The sequence below is a fragment of the Scophthalmus maximus genome, chromosome 5 (genome assembly GCF_022379125.1).
Source record: "Scophthalmus maximus strain ysfricsl-2021 chromosome 5, ASM2237912v1, whole genome shotgun sequence".
Classification (NCBI taxonomy): domain Eukaryota; kingdom Metazoa; phylum Chordata; class Actinopteri; order Pleuronectiformes; family Scophthalmidae; genus Scophthalmus; species Scophthalmus maximus.
Window position 1 is genome coordinate 25,325,001 of NC_061519.1, and position 17,643 is coordinate 25,342,643.

Below are 17,643 nucleotides of genomic sequence, written 5' to 3' on the forward strand. Positions count from 1 at the left end.
CTAAAATTAAATAATTAAATAAAAAATTTAAAAACGTAAACTTTAAATGTGCAACTCGATAAAAACCATGTATCTGTGATTTAATACTTCTGAAAAAAATGTACAGAAATGATTGAATTTTCTGGATTTTTTATTTAATTTATTTCTCCCCTTATCTTTGTTTTTTTTTTTTTATCTCTGAGTCTCACCTCTTCAAGACTTTAACACACATGAAGATGAAAAAGAAACAAATCATATTTCGGTGGAACTGGCATTTGAACACTGATGTTCATGAGGGATCACGAACTTTAAGGTTGGAAACCACTTTATTAAACCATGAATTGCTGCTGTAACAAAAGAATTTCCCAGTTTGGGATCAATAAAGTTCATCCATTCATCTACCTGTCTCTCTATATATCTCTCTCTCTCTCTCTCTTTTTTCTATCTATTTATCCATCCGTCTGTCTATATATTTTCTATCTATCTATCTTTTATCTATCTATCTGTCTGCCTATTTTCTATCTATCCATCTATTTTCTATATTCATCTATCTATCTCTCTTTTTCTCTCTCTATCTATCTATCTATCTATCTATCTGTCTGTCTATACATCTATTTATTTTCTATCTATCTCTCTATATATCTTTTTTATTTTCTATTTATCTAATCTTCCCATTTATGCTTATTGTTTATTATTATTTCATGAATTCTCTTTGTTACGGAGGTTTTGTTTGAGAAAACTAAATAAGTTGAAGTCAAACTTGCACCACACATGAACTGATCCTCCCCCGGAGAATTAGTTTGTCATGTTTCCATCCATCTCATGCTGTTCAGGGCCAAACAGACTGGACTTCATACGATCATTCATTTTGAACGAGGCAAAAAGTGTTGTCATAACTCCGGTCGTGTCCGGTGCGTCCTGTCACACCCCAGGACTCTGTTGTTACCTGATAGGAGTCGCCGGAGTGCGGCAGCAGGACCCGTCCCTCCCTCCAGCGGTCGCCCTGGCCTGCGAGCGTCCTCACCGGCTGCGGCCCGCCCGCCTCCGTCCTCTGCGTGATGCGCAGCGACCCGGCGCGCTCGCCGGACAGGCGGTACCAGAAGGACACGCACAGGTCGGCGTCCGGCGCCGTGATGGGCACGCTGGCCAGCCGCGCCACCCGCGGCGAGCCCGCGTCCGGGCCCTCGCCCGTTTTGCCGTGCGTCCCCGTGTCAGTCGGCTGCATGTAGATGAAGTTCCCCGCTCGGCCTGCAGGGGGCGGCAGAAGACAAGGTGTGAGAAGCGGCTTGGAAACAAAGAAGTGCAGATTAATAAGGCCCTAGAATAACTTCAAAATAAAAAAACAGTGTAAAAGACTCTGAGTGATGCAGATCTAATGAACACAAGCCTTGAAAGGTGCAAACTCTCAAGGCTTTCACTTGTTTTTTCCGCATGATATAAATATCTGTCTTTCAGAGTACAGGTCGGCGTAATTGTTAATATTCCACTTCCGCGACGCCCTCAAGGCATCGGACGATAACAAATTCAAGGACTTGACAAGGTTTTCTCGTTTTCTGACAGCGAAGGACTCGATTGACGCTCCGGGAAAAAGATCTGACTCGACTTGACCGAAGGGCTCGTTTTCTTTTTCTTCCTGATCTGGCCGAGTCAAGAAATCAAGGTGAAATCGTTCATTTCGGAGCCGCCGCTGCCGCCGCCTCAGAGAGAGAAGAATCCTTCCCAGGAGCTCTGAATGGAGGCGCGGCGCGTCGACGGATTTGAGCGCTGCGCTTCCCGAGTATTTGGAGGCCGCCCGTCCACTTTCGTAGCGTGTCAAGGCTCAGAGAGCGTCTCGGAGGGCCCTCTCCTCGGGTCGCCGCGCGTTTGTACGAAAAGACACGAAATAAAAGTAAAGGGTTTCGGTGTCTTTGTTTGTTCTGGATCGGCGGCCATGTTTGTCTGGAATATAGTGCCATTCGCTGTGAAATCCTCTGTATGATTATGTCGGACCTTTTTAATTCGTGAATTTGCTGCTGTGTTTCAGTGAAAATTCCAATTTGGTGGCACATTTTGTCTCATGATGTTGGTTATCGCTGCTTAACTTGACCCGGATTCTTTTATTTCGAGTGATTGTTGTCCTCGATCATTAGTCCTGAACTAAGAATTACCTCTCATTTAAAAAGTTCATGGTTAACTGCCTATATCATATCATTATTATTATGTACGTATATATTTTCATACCAATACACTTGGTCCATCCCTGTGTGGGATTATGAGACTCCCCCTTAGGTGGAAAACATACATCTTTTTCGAGTATCGCATGTAAAAATTTCAAAAAAAAACGTGGGAAGAACAATTATTAGAAACAACATTTTTTTCAAAGGTAGGGACGTGTAATTATTGCTCATGCTAAAAAGAACAAACGAAACTAAGGAAAACAAGCAGGCCAGTGGGAATTTCTCTCATGGCCATCTTCTCCTGTGTCCTTCCAGAAAATAGGTGCTGGTGAGAATATTCCCAGAGTTATTTAAAGTGTAGTTAGAAATAGATTCCATAGCAACGGACGGGTTGGACAGGGCCTCTTCTGGCAGCTGCATGCGGAGGACCAACCCGTCGGCCGACGCCGGTTTCAAAAAGGAGCGACGTCTCGCAAGAGAGAGAGAGAGAGAGAGAGAGAACCCCTCGTACCTGTGTGGTCGTGGGTCGGGCCCCTGTGGACGGCGGGAGCGTCGCTGGTCTGGATGAGCCACTCGGCGCCGGCGCCGGCCTCTCTGGACCAGCCGCAGAACGAGGACGACTCAAAGTTGCAGGCGAACCACACGTACGCTGCGGCGAAGAGAGGAAGAAGAAGAAGCAAAAAAAAACAACAAAAAAACACGAAGACGTTAAGAGGCGTGGGAAGCGGAAGTTTAAGAGGCCGACTGAATTTCCCTTTTTTTTTAAATCTGTCGATTGACAGACGGATTCATTCCGCACCGTTTCCTTGTTGGATCACAGCTGCAGATGTTAAAGATGTGATAACTATGATAAAAAAAACATCCTCACATTCTGGCTCCTTTTAAGCCCCAGAGAGACAAATCGAGCGCCCCCCCCCCCCCCCCCCCCCCCCCAGAAGTATTACCTGCACTAGACGAACAGAACAGAACCGCGAGCCTTGTAACATCAATATCACAAAGCTCGTTCCCGCTCTATCGTACAATCGGCGAAAAACGGAAAACATAAAAAACATATTGAAAACATATTGCACGGGGGGGGGGGGCGGGGGACGAGAGAGAGAGGAGGAGGAGGAGGGGGAGGAGCTTGTGGTTGTATACTACACAAAGCACAGGGACTCAGACGTCCTGTACATGTGTTTGGGATCAGGACATCGAGAGGGGACGGGAGAGAGGGCGTGGTGCCACCAATATGCAGATGTGGCCCCCTGAAAGAAAAAAGAAAAAAAAACCCCAAGAGAAAGAAAAGAAGACCTCTCCCTCCCTCCCTCTCTCCCTGCCGTTGCCAGCGCCAATGGTTCGCCGCCGCCGCCGCGTCCACATGAATGCGGGAGCCTCTGAAACACTGGACATGTCGTCTCTGGGAGGCTAATAGGACGCAGACCACCGTGGGACAGCCTCAGCCTCTGGGAGATGTTTTTAGAGCCATAAACTGTGGATCAATAAGGTCGCATTTCATCTCATCTTAAAAAAACAAACAAAAAAAAACCGGGATAACAAGCAATTCAAAAAAGTTTGGGAATCTCCGCCGCGTGGGAGGAGACTCGTCGCGGAGCTCAGTCCCGAGCGGGCGGCGGGAAAACAGACGCAGCCACATTTTTGCAGTTTGTGGAGCCGCAGCACATAAATAACCATAAATAACCGGCTGACTCTCAGTTTGAACGGTTTTATTGCTCTGAACTGGAAGAAAAAAAGGAAAAAAAGAAGAGATTTTTTCCGTCACTGGTTTTGTTTTTACATCTTTGCATTTTCCTTTTTTGAAAAGAAAATCCATTCTCCGTCTCGCCGTGTCTTAATCTTCCTCTTGCAAATCAATTCAGCTTCATAAACTGGCGTGGCAGATTAACCGTGATTAGCGTGATTAAAAACACAACAATGAAAAAAATATATATCAACAATATACAGTTTATATTTATATGTATACATCATCCGCTCACTGTTAAATATTTATATCAGACTCGGCAGATTTGCTGGAAACGCTCCGGCGGCTCCTTCTAGACACAAGACGTCAATTCCATTGGTATGAATCTACTTTTAAACTCGTTCGTCATCGTCCTAAATTATTCTTTTGTTCTTTATACTCTAATTATTATCTGATCATTTTTTCCAACTGGAATAAGTTTCCTTTAAAGCGCCAGTGTGTACATTTTTGTAATTTTCTGGTTCATCTGGTGGTAAAGTTGCAAACCGCAACCAACCGAGCGACCGACGGGGGACACTTTGTGGTGGCGCACCAATATATTAAATTTCTGTGAGTGAGTTCTTCTAAATAGTACATACTGTAGCTTTAAATATCTGTTCTCTGTCGTCATGTGGTTTATTCGAACACGTTTCCCTCTCTTATCTTTACAACAAATTGCCCACTGTTCCTTTACCTCCCCTCTTCATTTATAGATTAATCATCTTTCTTTTCTTCAGATTATGTCTGTGTCTCTAGTCTTTTTTTTCTGTTGATGTTGTAAAAGTTTGGTAAGTTTTCTGGTTGTTTCTTTTCTTATTTTTGTGAATGGACTGTGTTTATTGTGTTTGACTTTGCGACAGGTAGAGAAAATAGACAAAAAGAAGAGAGAAACCAGACAAAAGGCGAGAAGAGGAACAAATTAAAGATGGGAAGAGCCAACACGGGAGAAGATGGCGGCGGAACATCCTCACCTGGCATGAAGTCCACGATCGGGTCAGTCGCCGCGGTGACCCCTGCTGGAAACAGATGGGACAGTCAAAGGGAGGTCAGAGGTCAGAGAGGCCGGTCCCGCCCACACAGATGCCGACACACGGCGAGGAATCGATAGCGGATATTTCAAAGAAGAAAAAAAAAAAACCCCGGCGAGTGACGCAGGAAAATGTGTTTCAGAGGAAAATCAAAGTTTGAGGTTTTTCTTCGAAGTTAATTGATGGTAAGAGGTGAAATGAGGTTAAGAAAAATGTGTAATTTTACAGCGAGACGGAGGATAAGTTTCCGATCTGTTTAAATCAGGAACATACACAGAATCAACGAGCATTAATGCTCCCAACGCCAAAAAATATCTTCTTTTCAAGCCAATTTCAATTTTTTCTTTTGGAGGAGGGTGGGGACCAAATTTTTTTTGACTTTGACAAATCAAATTAAAGGTCATCTGTAGAGTTCGGACTGCAGTATAGCTCATAAGCCCCGCCCCCTCTATGTTGGCTAATGGGACATGGACCAAACAAACAAAAATCAACAAACACGTTACAAACATGTTTTCTTGACGATCGTTTCTGGTATCTTTGGTCGTTCTTTTAACCCTGATGATGTTTGTGTTTATTTTCCGGGATGTCGGATTCCATTTGGTATTAGATGCTATAGAAACGTGGTGAGAGGTCATGATTGACAGCTGGGGCTGACGCACTATGTGGCCGTTAAAAGTACAAGATGGCGGCACCCAGGGTACAACGGGAGGACGTGGCGGCGTACAATCCTATTTATGAAGTAATTTTTTTCTATCCTTTGGTCTGAGGCGGTGGACGCGGTGCGTTTACCTGTCGTCAGCTCGTAGTCATCGGGCGCCTCCGTCTCGCCGCCGCAGCCCTGCCGTCCCTCCTCGCAGTCCGGGGCCGGGGTGGTGCCCGGCACGGTGATCGGCGCCGTGGTGGTCGCTCCAAACGTGGTCATGGGAAGTGTGGAGGCGATGGGCGTGGTCGGGGGCGCCGCGGTCGTAATTTCTGAAAAACGGAGACGGGCAAAGGCGGCCGTTGAGAGCAGCAGTGGAGATAAAGAGAAGGAGAGACGGACAAAAACATCCTTACAATAAAACGGCTTCTAACCCCACATGAGAACATGTCGACTGTTCATTAGCATCTAATCAGCTGTTTAGCTGCTGGAAGCTCCTGAGGTCAAATCGGCTTTATCACCACGAACATTACTGATAAACTGATAACATCGAAATGAGAGAGAGAGAGAGAGAGAGAGTGTGTCGTCTTTGTTCTTTCCTTTTGAAGTGAAACCGTTCGTCTTGTACAGACGTCTTCCTCCCTCTCCCTCTTCCTCCCTCCCTCCTCTCCCTCCCCTTCCTCCCTCTCCCTCCCTCCTCTTCCTCCTCTTCCTCCCTCCCTCCTCTCCCTCCCCTTCCTCCCTCTCCCTCCCTCCTCTTCCTCCCTCCCTCCTCTTCCTCCTCTTCCTCCTCTTCCTCCTCTCCCTCCTCTCCCTCCTCTCCCTCCTCTTCCTCCTCTCCCTCCTCTCCCTCCCTCCCTCCTCTCCCTCCTCTTCCTCCTCTCCCTCCTCTCCCTCCTCTTCCTCCTCTTCCTCCTCTCCCTCCTCTCCCTCCTCTCCCTCCCTCCTCTTCCTCCTCTCCCTCCTCTCCCTCCTCTCTCTCCTCTCCCTCCTCTTCCTCCTCTTCCTCCTCTCTCTCCTCTCCCTCCTCTCCCTCCTCTTCCTCCTCTCCCTCCTCTCCCTCCTCTCTCTCCTCTCCCTCCTCTTCCTCCTCTTCCTCCTCTCTCTCCTCTCCCTCCTCTCCCTCCTCTTCCTCCTCTCCCTCCTCTCCCTCCTCTCTCTCCTCTCCCTCCTCTTCCTCCTCTCCCTCCTCTCCCTCCTCTTCCTCCTCTCCCTCCTCTCCCTCCTCTTCCTCCTCTCCCTCCTCTCCCTCCTCTCCCTCCTCTTCTTCCTCTCCCTCCTCTCCCTCCTCTCCCTCCTCTCCCTCCTCTCTCTCCTCTCCCTCCTCTTCCTCCTCTCCCTCCTCTTCCTCCCTCCCTGACCACTCAGCAGCAGCAGAGACAGTGGCCTCATTACACCAAACCAAGCACATAAGCAGCCAGTAGCGTGACGCCGCTCTCATCCTTTAATTGACTGATCGGACGCCACGAACACACGGATGCTTAAAACATCTAGAAAAAAGAAAGCCGCTGCGTGTTTGCCTTCTTCTTTAAAGACATCTTCAGTTCACGTATTCTCATTGAAAGCGGTGGAGCTGCAGAGGAGCTCCAGACTAACGTGATTCACCTGGAACTCTCAGGGAGCCGCAGTCGCAGTCAGGGAAGTTCAGGAAATGATCATGACGGAGAGGAGATACGGTGGAAACGGGAACACACAGAAAGTCTGCCAGCTCAAAGTCTCCGCTGCTCCTTTCGGCCACGAGTCGCTCGGACGACGAGAACGTGTCGCTTTTACGACGGCTCTGAAAAGACTGACGCCGTCGCCCGAGGTCGCTCAAGGTCGCTCGAGGTCACCCGAGGTCGCCCGAGGTCACCCGAGGTTGCTCGAGGTCGCCCGAGGTTACCCGAGGTCACCCGAGGTCGCTTGAGGTCGCTCGACAATAAAACGTAACTGCGGGGTCGATGTTTCTTTTTTACGGGAGCACAGTGTCCACTGTTAAAAGACGCCTGTGGAATGCCTCAAGTGGGTGTCATTCCTTTACGCCCTCGCTGCCGTCTCACAAAGTCGTTTCATGTTTCAGCGCATGACAACGAAACGCGCCGATCACTCGATCACAGGTGTTTTTGATTTCAGAGGTTTTTAAAAATGGAGTCGAGCGGGGAAAGTGCTGACGGTTCGTCATTTTTTCCTTTCTCATCTGCGTGATGCCACGAAATGTTCGGATTAAGGAGACCAGCTAGCGATGAACGCTACGACTCCACACCAGACAATCTTCATCCAAAATGGCTCGCTGGCCCTTTAAGACTCAACTCAGGCGCGAGACGTTTACCAGACACGTATTGGATTCATCTGTTTTCCGAGTGCATTCCCAGTAACCGCCCTCTCCCTGACCTCCGTCGCCGTCCGCCACCCGAGGGCGAAAGCGCCGCTTGCTGTGAATCTGCGGCGGCCGCGTGTCTGTTTACCTGCCCGAGCAATCCGATCCAGTTTGAACATGTTTTGTCGTAGAGAAATGCAAAGTTTGACATTGGCACAGTTTGAACTTCATGACGTTCGACGCAAGAAAGTCCCGCAGACACTCCGACACATCGCCACCTCTTCCCAACCCGCGTTGGCTTCAACCTTACATTGTTTTCTCATTTTCAAAGGGGACGAACCTTCCAGCTCGCAGCCCAGCAGCTCCAGGCGCAGGCCCAGGCCCTCGGCGGTGGCTCGCTCCGGGTAGATCCGGACGAAGCGCGCGAGGAGCGGCCCCACGGACCTCAGCTCCGGCGTGTCGTGGTTCTGGTTCCCGGTGAATATCTGAAGGGGGCGGAGACAGAAACAGGAACACGTCAGGGGACCGACGCCATGACGGATGAGTTATGCATCTGTGGGAGTTTTTTGAGGAAGAGACCGAACGACGGGCCCTGAAACACACAAATGGATTTGACAGAGGTTCCTGCCAGAGTCATCAAAGTCACAGAGCTCAGACTTTTTTCTAAAACATGGTGGAGCCATTATGAAAAACATGAAAAACCTCTGGATCCACGTCCGCGTCCGATCGGGACGCGCCACTTTGATAAGACGCCGGAGCTAAAAAAAGAAGCGCGAAGGGGAAAAGACTGAAGCAAAAACGCTCCCGCCGGCGAATCAGAACCAGGGGTGCGAACCCCCCCCAGGGTTCGGACGCTGGAAGGAGCAATCAGGAGGCAACCCTCCGATCATCAGACTCCCGCCCCGCGTCCCGTCGGAGCAGTCGGCGTTTCCCCTGCGGACGGCGAACACGCCACACTTCAGTGTCTCACCTCTATTTCTGTCACATTCAGAGGCAGCTTAGGGTCAAGTGTCTCGCCCAAGGCCCGGGGATCGAACCGACGACCTTCAGGTCGGCTCTCCACCCGCTGAGACGCCGCCGCCGCCGCCCTTGTCGAGCGTAGAGTTCCTTCTATTTGTCCCGTGTGTTGGTCTGTTTCCCGTCTGGAAACGGGATGGAGCATCTCAGGGGGAGGGTTTCATCCCACGGTAATACGTTGTTTGATACAACTGCATTTTCCTTTTTTCTTCTCTCTGCAGTCCAGTTGTTTCATGTGTGAGCTGGGCGGGTGACGGACCCGTGGCACTGTGAGGAGGCTCGGCTTGACTTCAAAGTCGCTACACAAAGAAGAGCGGATGTGAGACGGCAGGGACGACGACGACGTCGCCTCTTGAGGTGAAGATTCAGGAGCTCTGTCGACGAGCGAATCACGTCAGCGGGTTGATCAGCATCACGAGGCCGACTGTGCCCTGGCGCCGATTTCACCGTTCTGTTTCTGTCGCTTCTCTTCCAGTTGCATCCCAACAGCGAGCGTGGCCCCCCCTCCCCACCCCCCCCTCGAGCTTCATCTTTCCACGTGCGTCCCAAAGGTTTTTGCTGAGCGCCCGTCAGGCAATAAAGCATTTCGGGGGCTCATGTGAACAGCGGCCGAGTCGAGCGTCCGTCCGCCGGCTTTCATCAATTGCACATTGACAGTAAAAGGGAGGTCTATATGTTTCGTTTGCCGCCGAGCTCTGATCTGGCTTCTTCTCGCAATTTACTCTCTGCTAATCTGCGCTTGGCTCGTATCGCCGCGAGAGAGCGTGGAAAGAAAATAGTGGGATAAAAGAAATGGGACCGGGCGTATCCGGTTCCTACGAGACCTTCCACACATCTTATAAGCTTTTTCTTTTTTCTTTTTTTTATTCTTTATGAGCTTGGAAATAAATCTGCATCTCGGAAAAAAAAAAGCTTCTCGTCGCAGACAGACAGCGTCGGATATTAACTAAATGGGTTTTCGCAAGTACTATTTAGAGATACTTGTACTTTATTTGAGTACATCAATGTGTCGGCGTTCGGTGCACATGCCTCCTGAGTCACAGGCCCCCCCCCCCCCCCGATCAGAAGCCCCTTCATGAGACGATCAGTTCCTCATCACCACCCCCGGTGTCGTCTTGGTGCTTCTGTGTGGCAGTTTCCTTCAAATCAGAAAAACCTAATTCGCCGGACCGCTGCCCCCCCGTGGTGTTCCACTTCCTGCCGGGGCCTAAGCGCCAAAGTCTATTTCCTCCCGTTCACACATTTTCAAATTTTATTTCAGACTTTCTCGATGTCCTTTGTCTCTCCTGATTGAAACATTCTTTACTGTTGACTTTTTTTGTTTTGGATTTTGAATGCTGGACTTGCTGGTCGGACCTGTGGCGGCCGCGGAACGCACCGCACGCCACTCCGTCTTAAAGCTACAGCGTGCAATATTTATAAATACAACTTGTTCACGGAAATTGAACATATTGTCCATAACTATGTGTTCGTATATGTGTCTAATCACCTGCAACAAAGAACCCGTCAGCTCTGAATGAGTTAAATGTAGTTCCATGAGGTGGACCCGACCTCCGTGTGAGTCTCCATGCTTGATACGTCGCGCTGCATTTTCAGACGCTGCCGGAAACCGGGAAATGGAATCGGCGGTGCGCCGCCATAAAGCGTCCCCTGTCGGGTCGCTCGGTCGCTTGCCGTTTGCAACTTTGCCACCAGATCGCCGCCAGAACATGGCACACGAGGGGCTCTTAAGAGGCAGAGAGCGACACCAACCTTGGGCCTGGTGGTGTTGTCCTCCTTGACGACGGTCCACTCCTCTCCGTCCAGACTGTGGCCCACCCTGAACCGCTTCATGAAGACGTTGCGGTCGCGGTGCTTCCCTCCCTGGATCACCACTCCGCTCACCATCTTGTCCTGGCCCAGGTCCACCTGTGCCGGTGTGGGAGGGCGAGAAAGGACGAGGAGAGGAAATGAAACCCGGCTGGCCGACATACTTGGATCAATCCGGCTGCAATGGGCGGCGACGATGAAACCTGAAAGACGGACTGGTGAACCCACCTGCAGCCACTCGTTCCTGAAGGGCTGCTTGGTCTGCTGCCCGGTCCAGCCCGACCTCCCGGTCAACAGGCGGGCGTTCTCCGCGACCCAGCCCCGGTCGGCGTAGGACGAGGCGGCGATCTGAGCGTCCGAGATCTGACCCGACACCATCCCCAACATCCCCGAGCACGGGTAGTCTGCGTGGAGAGAGAGGGAGAGAGAGAGAGAGAGAGAGAGAGGGCAGGATAAGAAACTTTGGAAAGGCGTTACCCGCGCGATGAGGACGGCCAGCGCCATCCCTTATCCCGTCGCCGCTTCAGTCAGCGGTTTGAGTCGACGCCCTCTGGCGCCCGGTGCTGCAGTCAAGAGGAGGAGGAGCAGTTCATCTTCACAAAGTGTTTTGTGTGTGTATGAAAGTCTGTACGAATAATGATTGAATATGATGAATAGATTGTGTTGAGGATTATGACAAACTTGTTGGTACAGCTTAGGGGGTTACGCCGCGGACTTTGGTACCGAAGGGCGGGGGTTGGATTCTTTTGTGAATGATCAAAAAAACAAATCCAGTCCTGCACTTCGATCTGCACGACATGCGGCGATTTCTAGCTCCATCCAATTTGTGCGCTTCTCGTGTGTCCTGCCATTTTGCACGGAAAGCACAACGTCTAGAGGTCCAGACCCAAACTGCAGCAGGGACCCCCCGGCGGACGCCTGGTGTGACCCGGGGGCCGCGACGCCGTCTGTCCAGTCTGCGTGCTCGCAGCGCTGCTGAAGTATCGGAAGGAATGAACAACTGAGAGGCTTCCGCTTCTCTCTCCCGGACACAAGCGAACCTAATGAAATTTTCCAAACACACTCGGGCCCCCGACGGGTCCGGTCGCCCGCGACGAGCTGGGTCTAATATCCTGCCCCGAGCGGGGGCTCGCTCTCGGCCTCGGAAACGGACTTACGTCCGCCGCTTTGCCGGGCAGCTGCCGACGTCCCCCTTCGGCGTGAATTTAAAAAAATGCCTCTCGGCGGAACTGTCCAGGAGTTCCGAACCCGAACCTCGTCCTTGAATTGCATCTCGTCGCTTCTTTAAGTGACGTCTTTTACCTTGGCCGGTTTGGTTTGGGATCACACGTGGAATCCGAGGGTAATGTTTCAAGTTATGGGGCTCACAAGGGAATGATATTAATAGTTTCCTCGTGTGCAAATACTTGCACACACACACACACACACACACACACTTTCCCAGTTGTGTCACTATATCTCTCGAATCACCTGTGGAGCGCTCTGCGATGAGTAAGGGCCTAATCTCTCTGTTAGGAAGCTCTCCGACAGAGAGGGGCTCGTGGCACCTCAAGGACCGAGGTTTATATAACGCTAGAGGACGAGTAATGAGGCAGCAGGATTTTTTCTTCTCCCCCCCCCCCCCCCCGCTGCTGCTGCCGTCGTCGCCGCCGCCGCTCCTCCCGTGATGAATAACGGCGTCCTTCTGTGGGAGTCTATTTATTCAGAGCGCCGGCAGGAGCTTCTCACATGCGGCCGCCAAAAAGATGTTCGTTCGACTCACGGTGTGGAAAAGTGAGAGTTTTTTTTAAAAAAATGTGGGAGGGAGAGTACGTAGTCGGCCAACAGGTAAAACTTGTTGACTCGTGTCCTTCAGAGTAAAAGCCTTCTGTATGAAGAATCAACATTATCTTGTCAAAGGGAAAATTAAGCATTTGTACAAATTAGTATCAGGTTTAGGAAAGTGCACTAATTTCTTCGTGTACGTAAGAATGTCAGATTTTGAATTGGTGAAAGTACATCATAAGTTTAGAAAATCAATTTAAATCTGGCAAAACGTCCGATTATTTCAAAATAAAAAAAAAAAAGACAGAAAGGAAGAAAACATTGTTAAAATCAACAGGCTACATTAAAAATAACAAGCACCGAAAACGGATGAATTGACCCAAATCTCTTGAAATAATATGCTTCGGTTTGATATGATAATTAGAGTAATTAATAAAGATAATTAGAAACTGGATGGTAGCGTGTGGGTGTGAGCCAAACGCCTACACCGAATGTGTGTGTGTGTGTGTGTGTGTGTGATTAGATGAGATTTAGATCACATCAAACTTTAATGATCCCCGTGGGGCCGGCGGGAAGGCAATCACTCAGAAAGAAAGAAAGATTCCAGCGCTGACGGGATGTGTCGGGAGTGACTGTCAAACGTGGATCGAGTCTGAGTCTGAGTCTGAGTCGTCACCTGATGTCCTGCAGCCGTAGATCTCGAAGCGCATGCAGATGCCCTGCTCCCAGCTCATGGGCCGGATGCGGACGTAGCGCGCCAGAGTCTGTTTGGGGAGGACGGCGTGAACCTCGTCCACCGCGTTGTGGTTCCCCTGAAAGATCTGAGGACGGACGGGAAAAAGAAGATCAGCGCTTCTGTCCTGTACGACTGAGATCATGTAAATGAGGGGGGGGGGGGGGGGGGGGGGGTCTTGTAATCCCAGGATGTGATGGGCCTTACGTATTGGCATGACATATATGTATGTATTACGGCTGTGTTGCAGTGTGGTTTGACCCCCGACATGTGACCAGAGACACTTTTATTAATCCCAGTGCGCCAGTTTTTATTATTTAATTGTAATTGTTTTAATGCATTATCTTAATGTTTTGGCACTGCACTCTTTTATTCCCTGATTCTATTTGCATCAGTGCAGAAATGTTTTAAACCTGTTTTTATCGTGTAAAGCACTTCGTCACTTATTAACATCATTTTGACTATTAGACTTTCACGTCTCCTTCGACTGAAACACGCCTCGTGTTTAACACCATGTCTTCAAGTGAAGACAACTTCCTGTACATCAGTGTCTCATTGTGATGCAGGGAAGTGAGGATGTAAAGCAGACGTTCAGATTCAGAGAACATTGACTCAGCTGGGCCCACGCGTTGCTCATCAACATTAAAAGAGATGAGCGTTGTTATAGCATGAACGCGTTTTATCATGAACTTTCATTACCTTCTGCTTCGAGCCCTCCTTCACCGCGACCCAGTCCTCCCCGTTGGAGCTCAGGTCCACCTTGTACGAGCGCACATAATAGTGCTTCTTGGTCTCTTTTGAGATGGCTCCCTGCGTCCCAACGGCTGTGATGAACCGGAGGAAGCCCAGGTCCACCTGGAGACACAGTAATAAGGGACAAGGACAGGTCAATGGAAAACTCCAGGCAGGATTCAAAAAGCCAGGTGCCCCCGGGGAGTTCACGGTGGGGGTTCTCTCAACAGCTCAGCTTGTCTCCAAGAAATGAAGATTTGATTAAAAAACTATTCACATATTTGGTTTGCTTTGACAACTGAACATTACATGTTGCACCTGAGAGTTCATGAACAGTAGTAGAAAGGTTTTAGGTAAATGTGACCAATAAAGCTCAAAGTAGTGATTTAATGGTTGAAAAAGCTGAAAGTAATGGATACATGTTTGATATGTAAAGCTAAATGTCCATATGTGGTTTAAATATATTGGTAAAATGAGGCATATCGATAGCTCTGAAAAAATATGTATCTTAAAGTAAAGTAATTGATAATGGTTCAAATATAGATTTCAAATGCTTAAATATTTATGCAAAAGTAATGGATACTGGTTGAAATATAAATCCAAAATGAATGTATAATGGTTGAAACACATCTATTAAAATTTGTGGATAATGGTTGAAACATACTCTAAAGTGACTGATAGTGGACGAAATATAGAGGTAAAGTGGTGAGTGTATACCTTAAAGTCATGGGTAATGGATGAAATAGATACTCAAAAGTAATCGATTATGGTTGCAACATATCTATTAAAATGTGCGGATAATGGTTAAAATACATATCAAAAAGTAACAGATATTGCTTGAACTATATATCTCAATAGAATGGATGATGGTTGGAATATATACTGTAGCTAAAAGTAACGGATAACAGTTAATATATCTAAACATAATGGATAATGGTTAAAATACATGTCAAATAGTAACAGATAATGGCTGAACTATATATCTCAATAGAATGGATGATGGTTGGAATATATACTGTAGCTAAAAGTGACGGATAACAGTTAATATATCTAAACATAATGGATAATGGTTAAAATACATGTCAAATAGTAACAGATAATGGTTGAACTATATATCTAAATAGAATGGATGATGGTTGGAATATATCTAAAAGTAATGTAGTATGGTGAAAATATATATCTAAACACAATGGATACTGGATGAACTACATAGCTATAGGTAATTGATTTGGTGATTGAAATATAAATGGAAATAAAAGTTGAAACATATAGCTAGAAGTCTATGGGTGATTGCAATACATACAGTAAACCGACACACACACAACGAATGAATCGTGTCGGTGACGAGAGTTCATCTGGGGTGCGTCGGGGACAAGTGGATTTGCGGTGGAAAATCCAAATGGACAGCGGATGAGACTGAATTACCCCGGCACTCTTAAAAAAAGCACTCAGAGGAAATGAAAGCCCGAAGGTGCAAACGTTCTGAATTCTTGAGGCTTAATTCAGCCGGAGTCTGCTCAAGCATGAGGCCTTTGTTCTGAGCAGATCTCAAAGTGTCAAAGAGCCTAAATGCGTTTAGAAAAAAAGAAGGAAGCTCATTCGCCCCCGAAAGGAAGGGATCCTTCTGAGACCTCGTCTTAACGTTGAGAGCGAGATGTAATTTGGAAGTTTAAAGCGTATTACTTAGTACCCACTTATGCATAAAGGGCCCAAATACCATCCGACAAATGCAACTCTTGACTCGTACCAGTGTTTTCACTTGGAGCGCGCGGGGAAGCCGCGGCTCGCATCTCATTAATTATGCCGCGATCCGTCCATAAGCAGACTGTTGAAAACATCCAGAGCAGGCCGCTGGAGGGGCGCATGACGGAGACCTCTGCGGGAACATTATGCAGTCTTTATGCTTTCACTGCTAAACTGCCGACAAGTATTGTGAGTGATGACTATACTCAGTCATTTTCTCTTCAGACAGCCACTCACACCTGACGAGATGAGGCGCCGGCGGATTGAACAGCTTTTAACATCCTCTGGAAACAGACAGTGAAACTCTAACGTACGTAGGTTGTGGACCGGAGATCATCCAAAGGGGTTCCGACCTCGCTTGTACATTCGTTTCTTGGGGCACACTTGTTGCTTTGTTCTGCGTACGGACAATTGATGTTTGTGAATCTGCAGCTGCAGGAATACAACTGTTTTTCATATTATATATTTATATAAACCCCCCCCCCCCAAAAAAAAAAACTCCTCTCGAACAGAATGGAGCATAATGTGATTTAAGTTTAATTCAAGCCAGTTGAGTCCGAGATATAAAGCAGACTGAGGCTGGAGCCGTAGGACGCCGATCCAACAGGGACGTCCAGAGAGGAGTCTGTTTTTCTCAAACTCATTCGAAGCATGCCAAGCACTGCAGTGTGTGTGCGTGTGTGTGTGTGTGTGTGTGTGTGTGTGGTGGGAACCAGCTCAGGACCAATTTTACGGTTGTCCGCCCGCATCACTAATGACTAGTGTGTGACCTGTGGGACGTGAGTGGGCTATATATATATAAATGTGTGTGTGTGTGTGTGTGTGTGTGTTTGTAACCCTCAAGGTTAAGACGTTGTGTTAGATCAACTGCAGATTTCATGGGACGACTGTAACTGGGAGCAATTGAGGACTAATGCAACTGAGCCGAGGAGGTTTACATTTTTGTCGCCCTCACGGCCCAGACGGGGGCTGGTCGGTACCGTCTCCCTCCCTGTCACCAGTTCCCGTGCTAAGCTTGTAAGGATTTATTGATGACTCCTTTTTCCAAAACCCAGCACATCCGTCATTATGACCGGCCAACGACAACGGAACCCGAACCCCCTGATCCCAACCCGATGGAGGTCAGACGCCACATCAAGACGGGTACAGAGTGCACGGAGCGTCACGTCGATCGTCCGCCATCTCCAGGAGAGACGTGACAACATGCAACGCTCGTACGGCCGGACGTCGCGTCCGCTTGAGCCGGATCGACCGGTCGAAGCTCGCACACGCACCGACGCGCCGACCTTGTGACGGACGACGGGCGAGAAGCTTCCCTGTTTGCAAGTGATTTAATTAAGCGTCTGGTTTTACACAGAAAGGCTCACAGTAATCGTGCTCCTTCCTTCCTTCCTTTCTTTCTTCTTCTCCTTCAAGTGAACATGTGATCATCCCCCTTGTTCACCGGCGGTTTCACAGAAACGAATAACTACGAATGAAGCTGCAGTGATGTTATCGCATCGCGTGACTGCTTTTCCCATGAAATTCAGATCTGAGGGCCAGAACGGCAGATGAAATAATTTTTTTTTTTTAAAAGTACTTTTGCAGATGGACGAGGCGTTTGATCTAAAAAGCTGCAAAGCAGCGGCGAGGAACAAGGCTGTTCGACAACAAGGAGATAGATGAAAAGATAGTTATCATCAAAGGAAAAAACCGTGGCGATAACAGAAGAAGGCGTCTCGCAGTGGTCGTTTTTAAAATCAGTGCACTGCCCAGAAATACTAACGCTTATCTAAAGCGAAGAGCAGCTCCCTGGCTTGGTGCATAGTTATCACATCAAGTTCCTCCAGACTGGATTAAAGCACAAAGTGAAGGTTGACCTCCGTCTCGCTCCACCTCCAACTGAGCCCGAGTGCTTGTCTGTTGAGTTTGGAAAGGCCGAGCTGCGGCACGGCAACACACTCAAGCCCCTCCGCATGCGGGATGCTCGGGCGATATACGGCGTGTAATTACACCGGATGACGCCTGCGCACGGGGAGGCGCCGGAGGC

General features: G+C 48.5%; 1 protein-coding gene across 4 annotated transcripts in view; it reads right to left on the reverse strand.

The window, feature by feature from the left end:
- LOC118310740 (neuropilin-1a-like) overlaps positions 1 to 17,643 on the reverse strand; it is a 70,022-nt gene that overhangs the window by 1,644 nt on the left and 50,735 nt on the right. The window contains exons 7-15 of one of the 4 annotated variants that reach the window (XM_047331951.1): positions 13,839 to 13,994; positions 13,083 to 13,227; positions 10,871 to 11,046; positions 10,586 to 10,741; positions 8,157 to 8,301; positions 5,670 to 5,852; positions 4,824 to 4,865; positions 2,647 to 2,784; positions 926 to 1,227 (exon numbers count right to left, since the gene is read on the reverse strand). In XM_047331951.1, the coding sequence (XP_047187907.1) occupies positions 926 to 1,227; positions 2,647 to 2,784; positions 4,824 to 4,865; positions 5,670 to 5,852; positions 8,157 to 8,301; positions 10,586 to 10,741; positions 10,871 to 11,046; positions 13,083 to 13,227; positions 13,839 to 13,994 (1,443 nt within the window). Of the gene's footprint in view, positions 1 to 925; positions 1,228 to 2,646; positions 2,785 to 3,247; positions 3,604 to 4,823; positions 4,869 to 5,669; positions 5,853 to 8,156; positions 8,302 to 10,585; positions 10,742 to 10,870; positions 11,047 to 13,082; positions 13,228 to 13,838; positions 13,995 to 17,643 lie in introns of those variants that run through there. The other 3 variants (XM_035633966.2, XM_047331953.1, XM_047331952.1) reach the window with 3 other exon arrangements.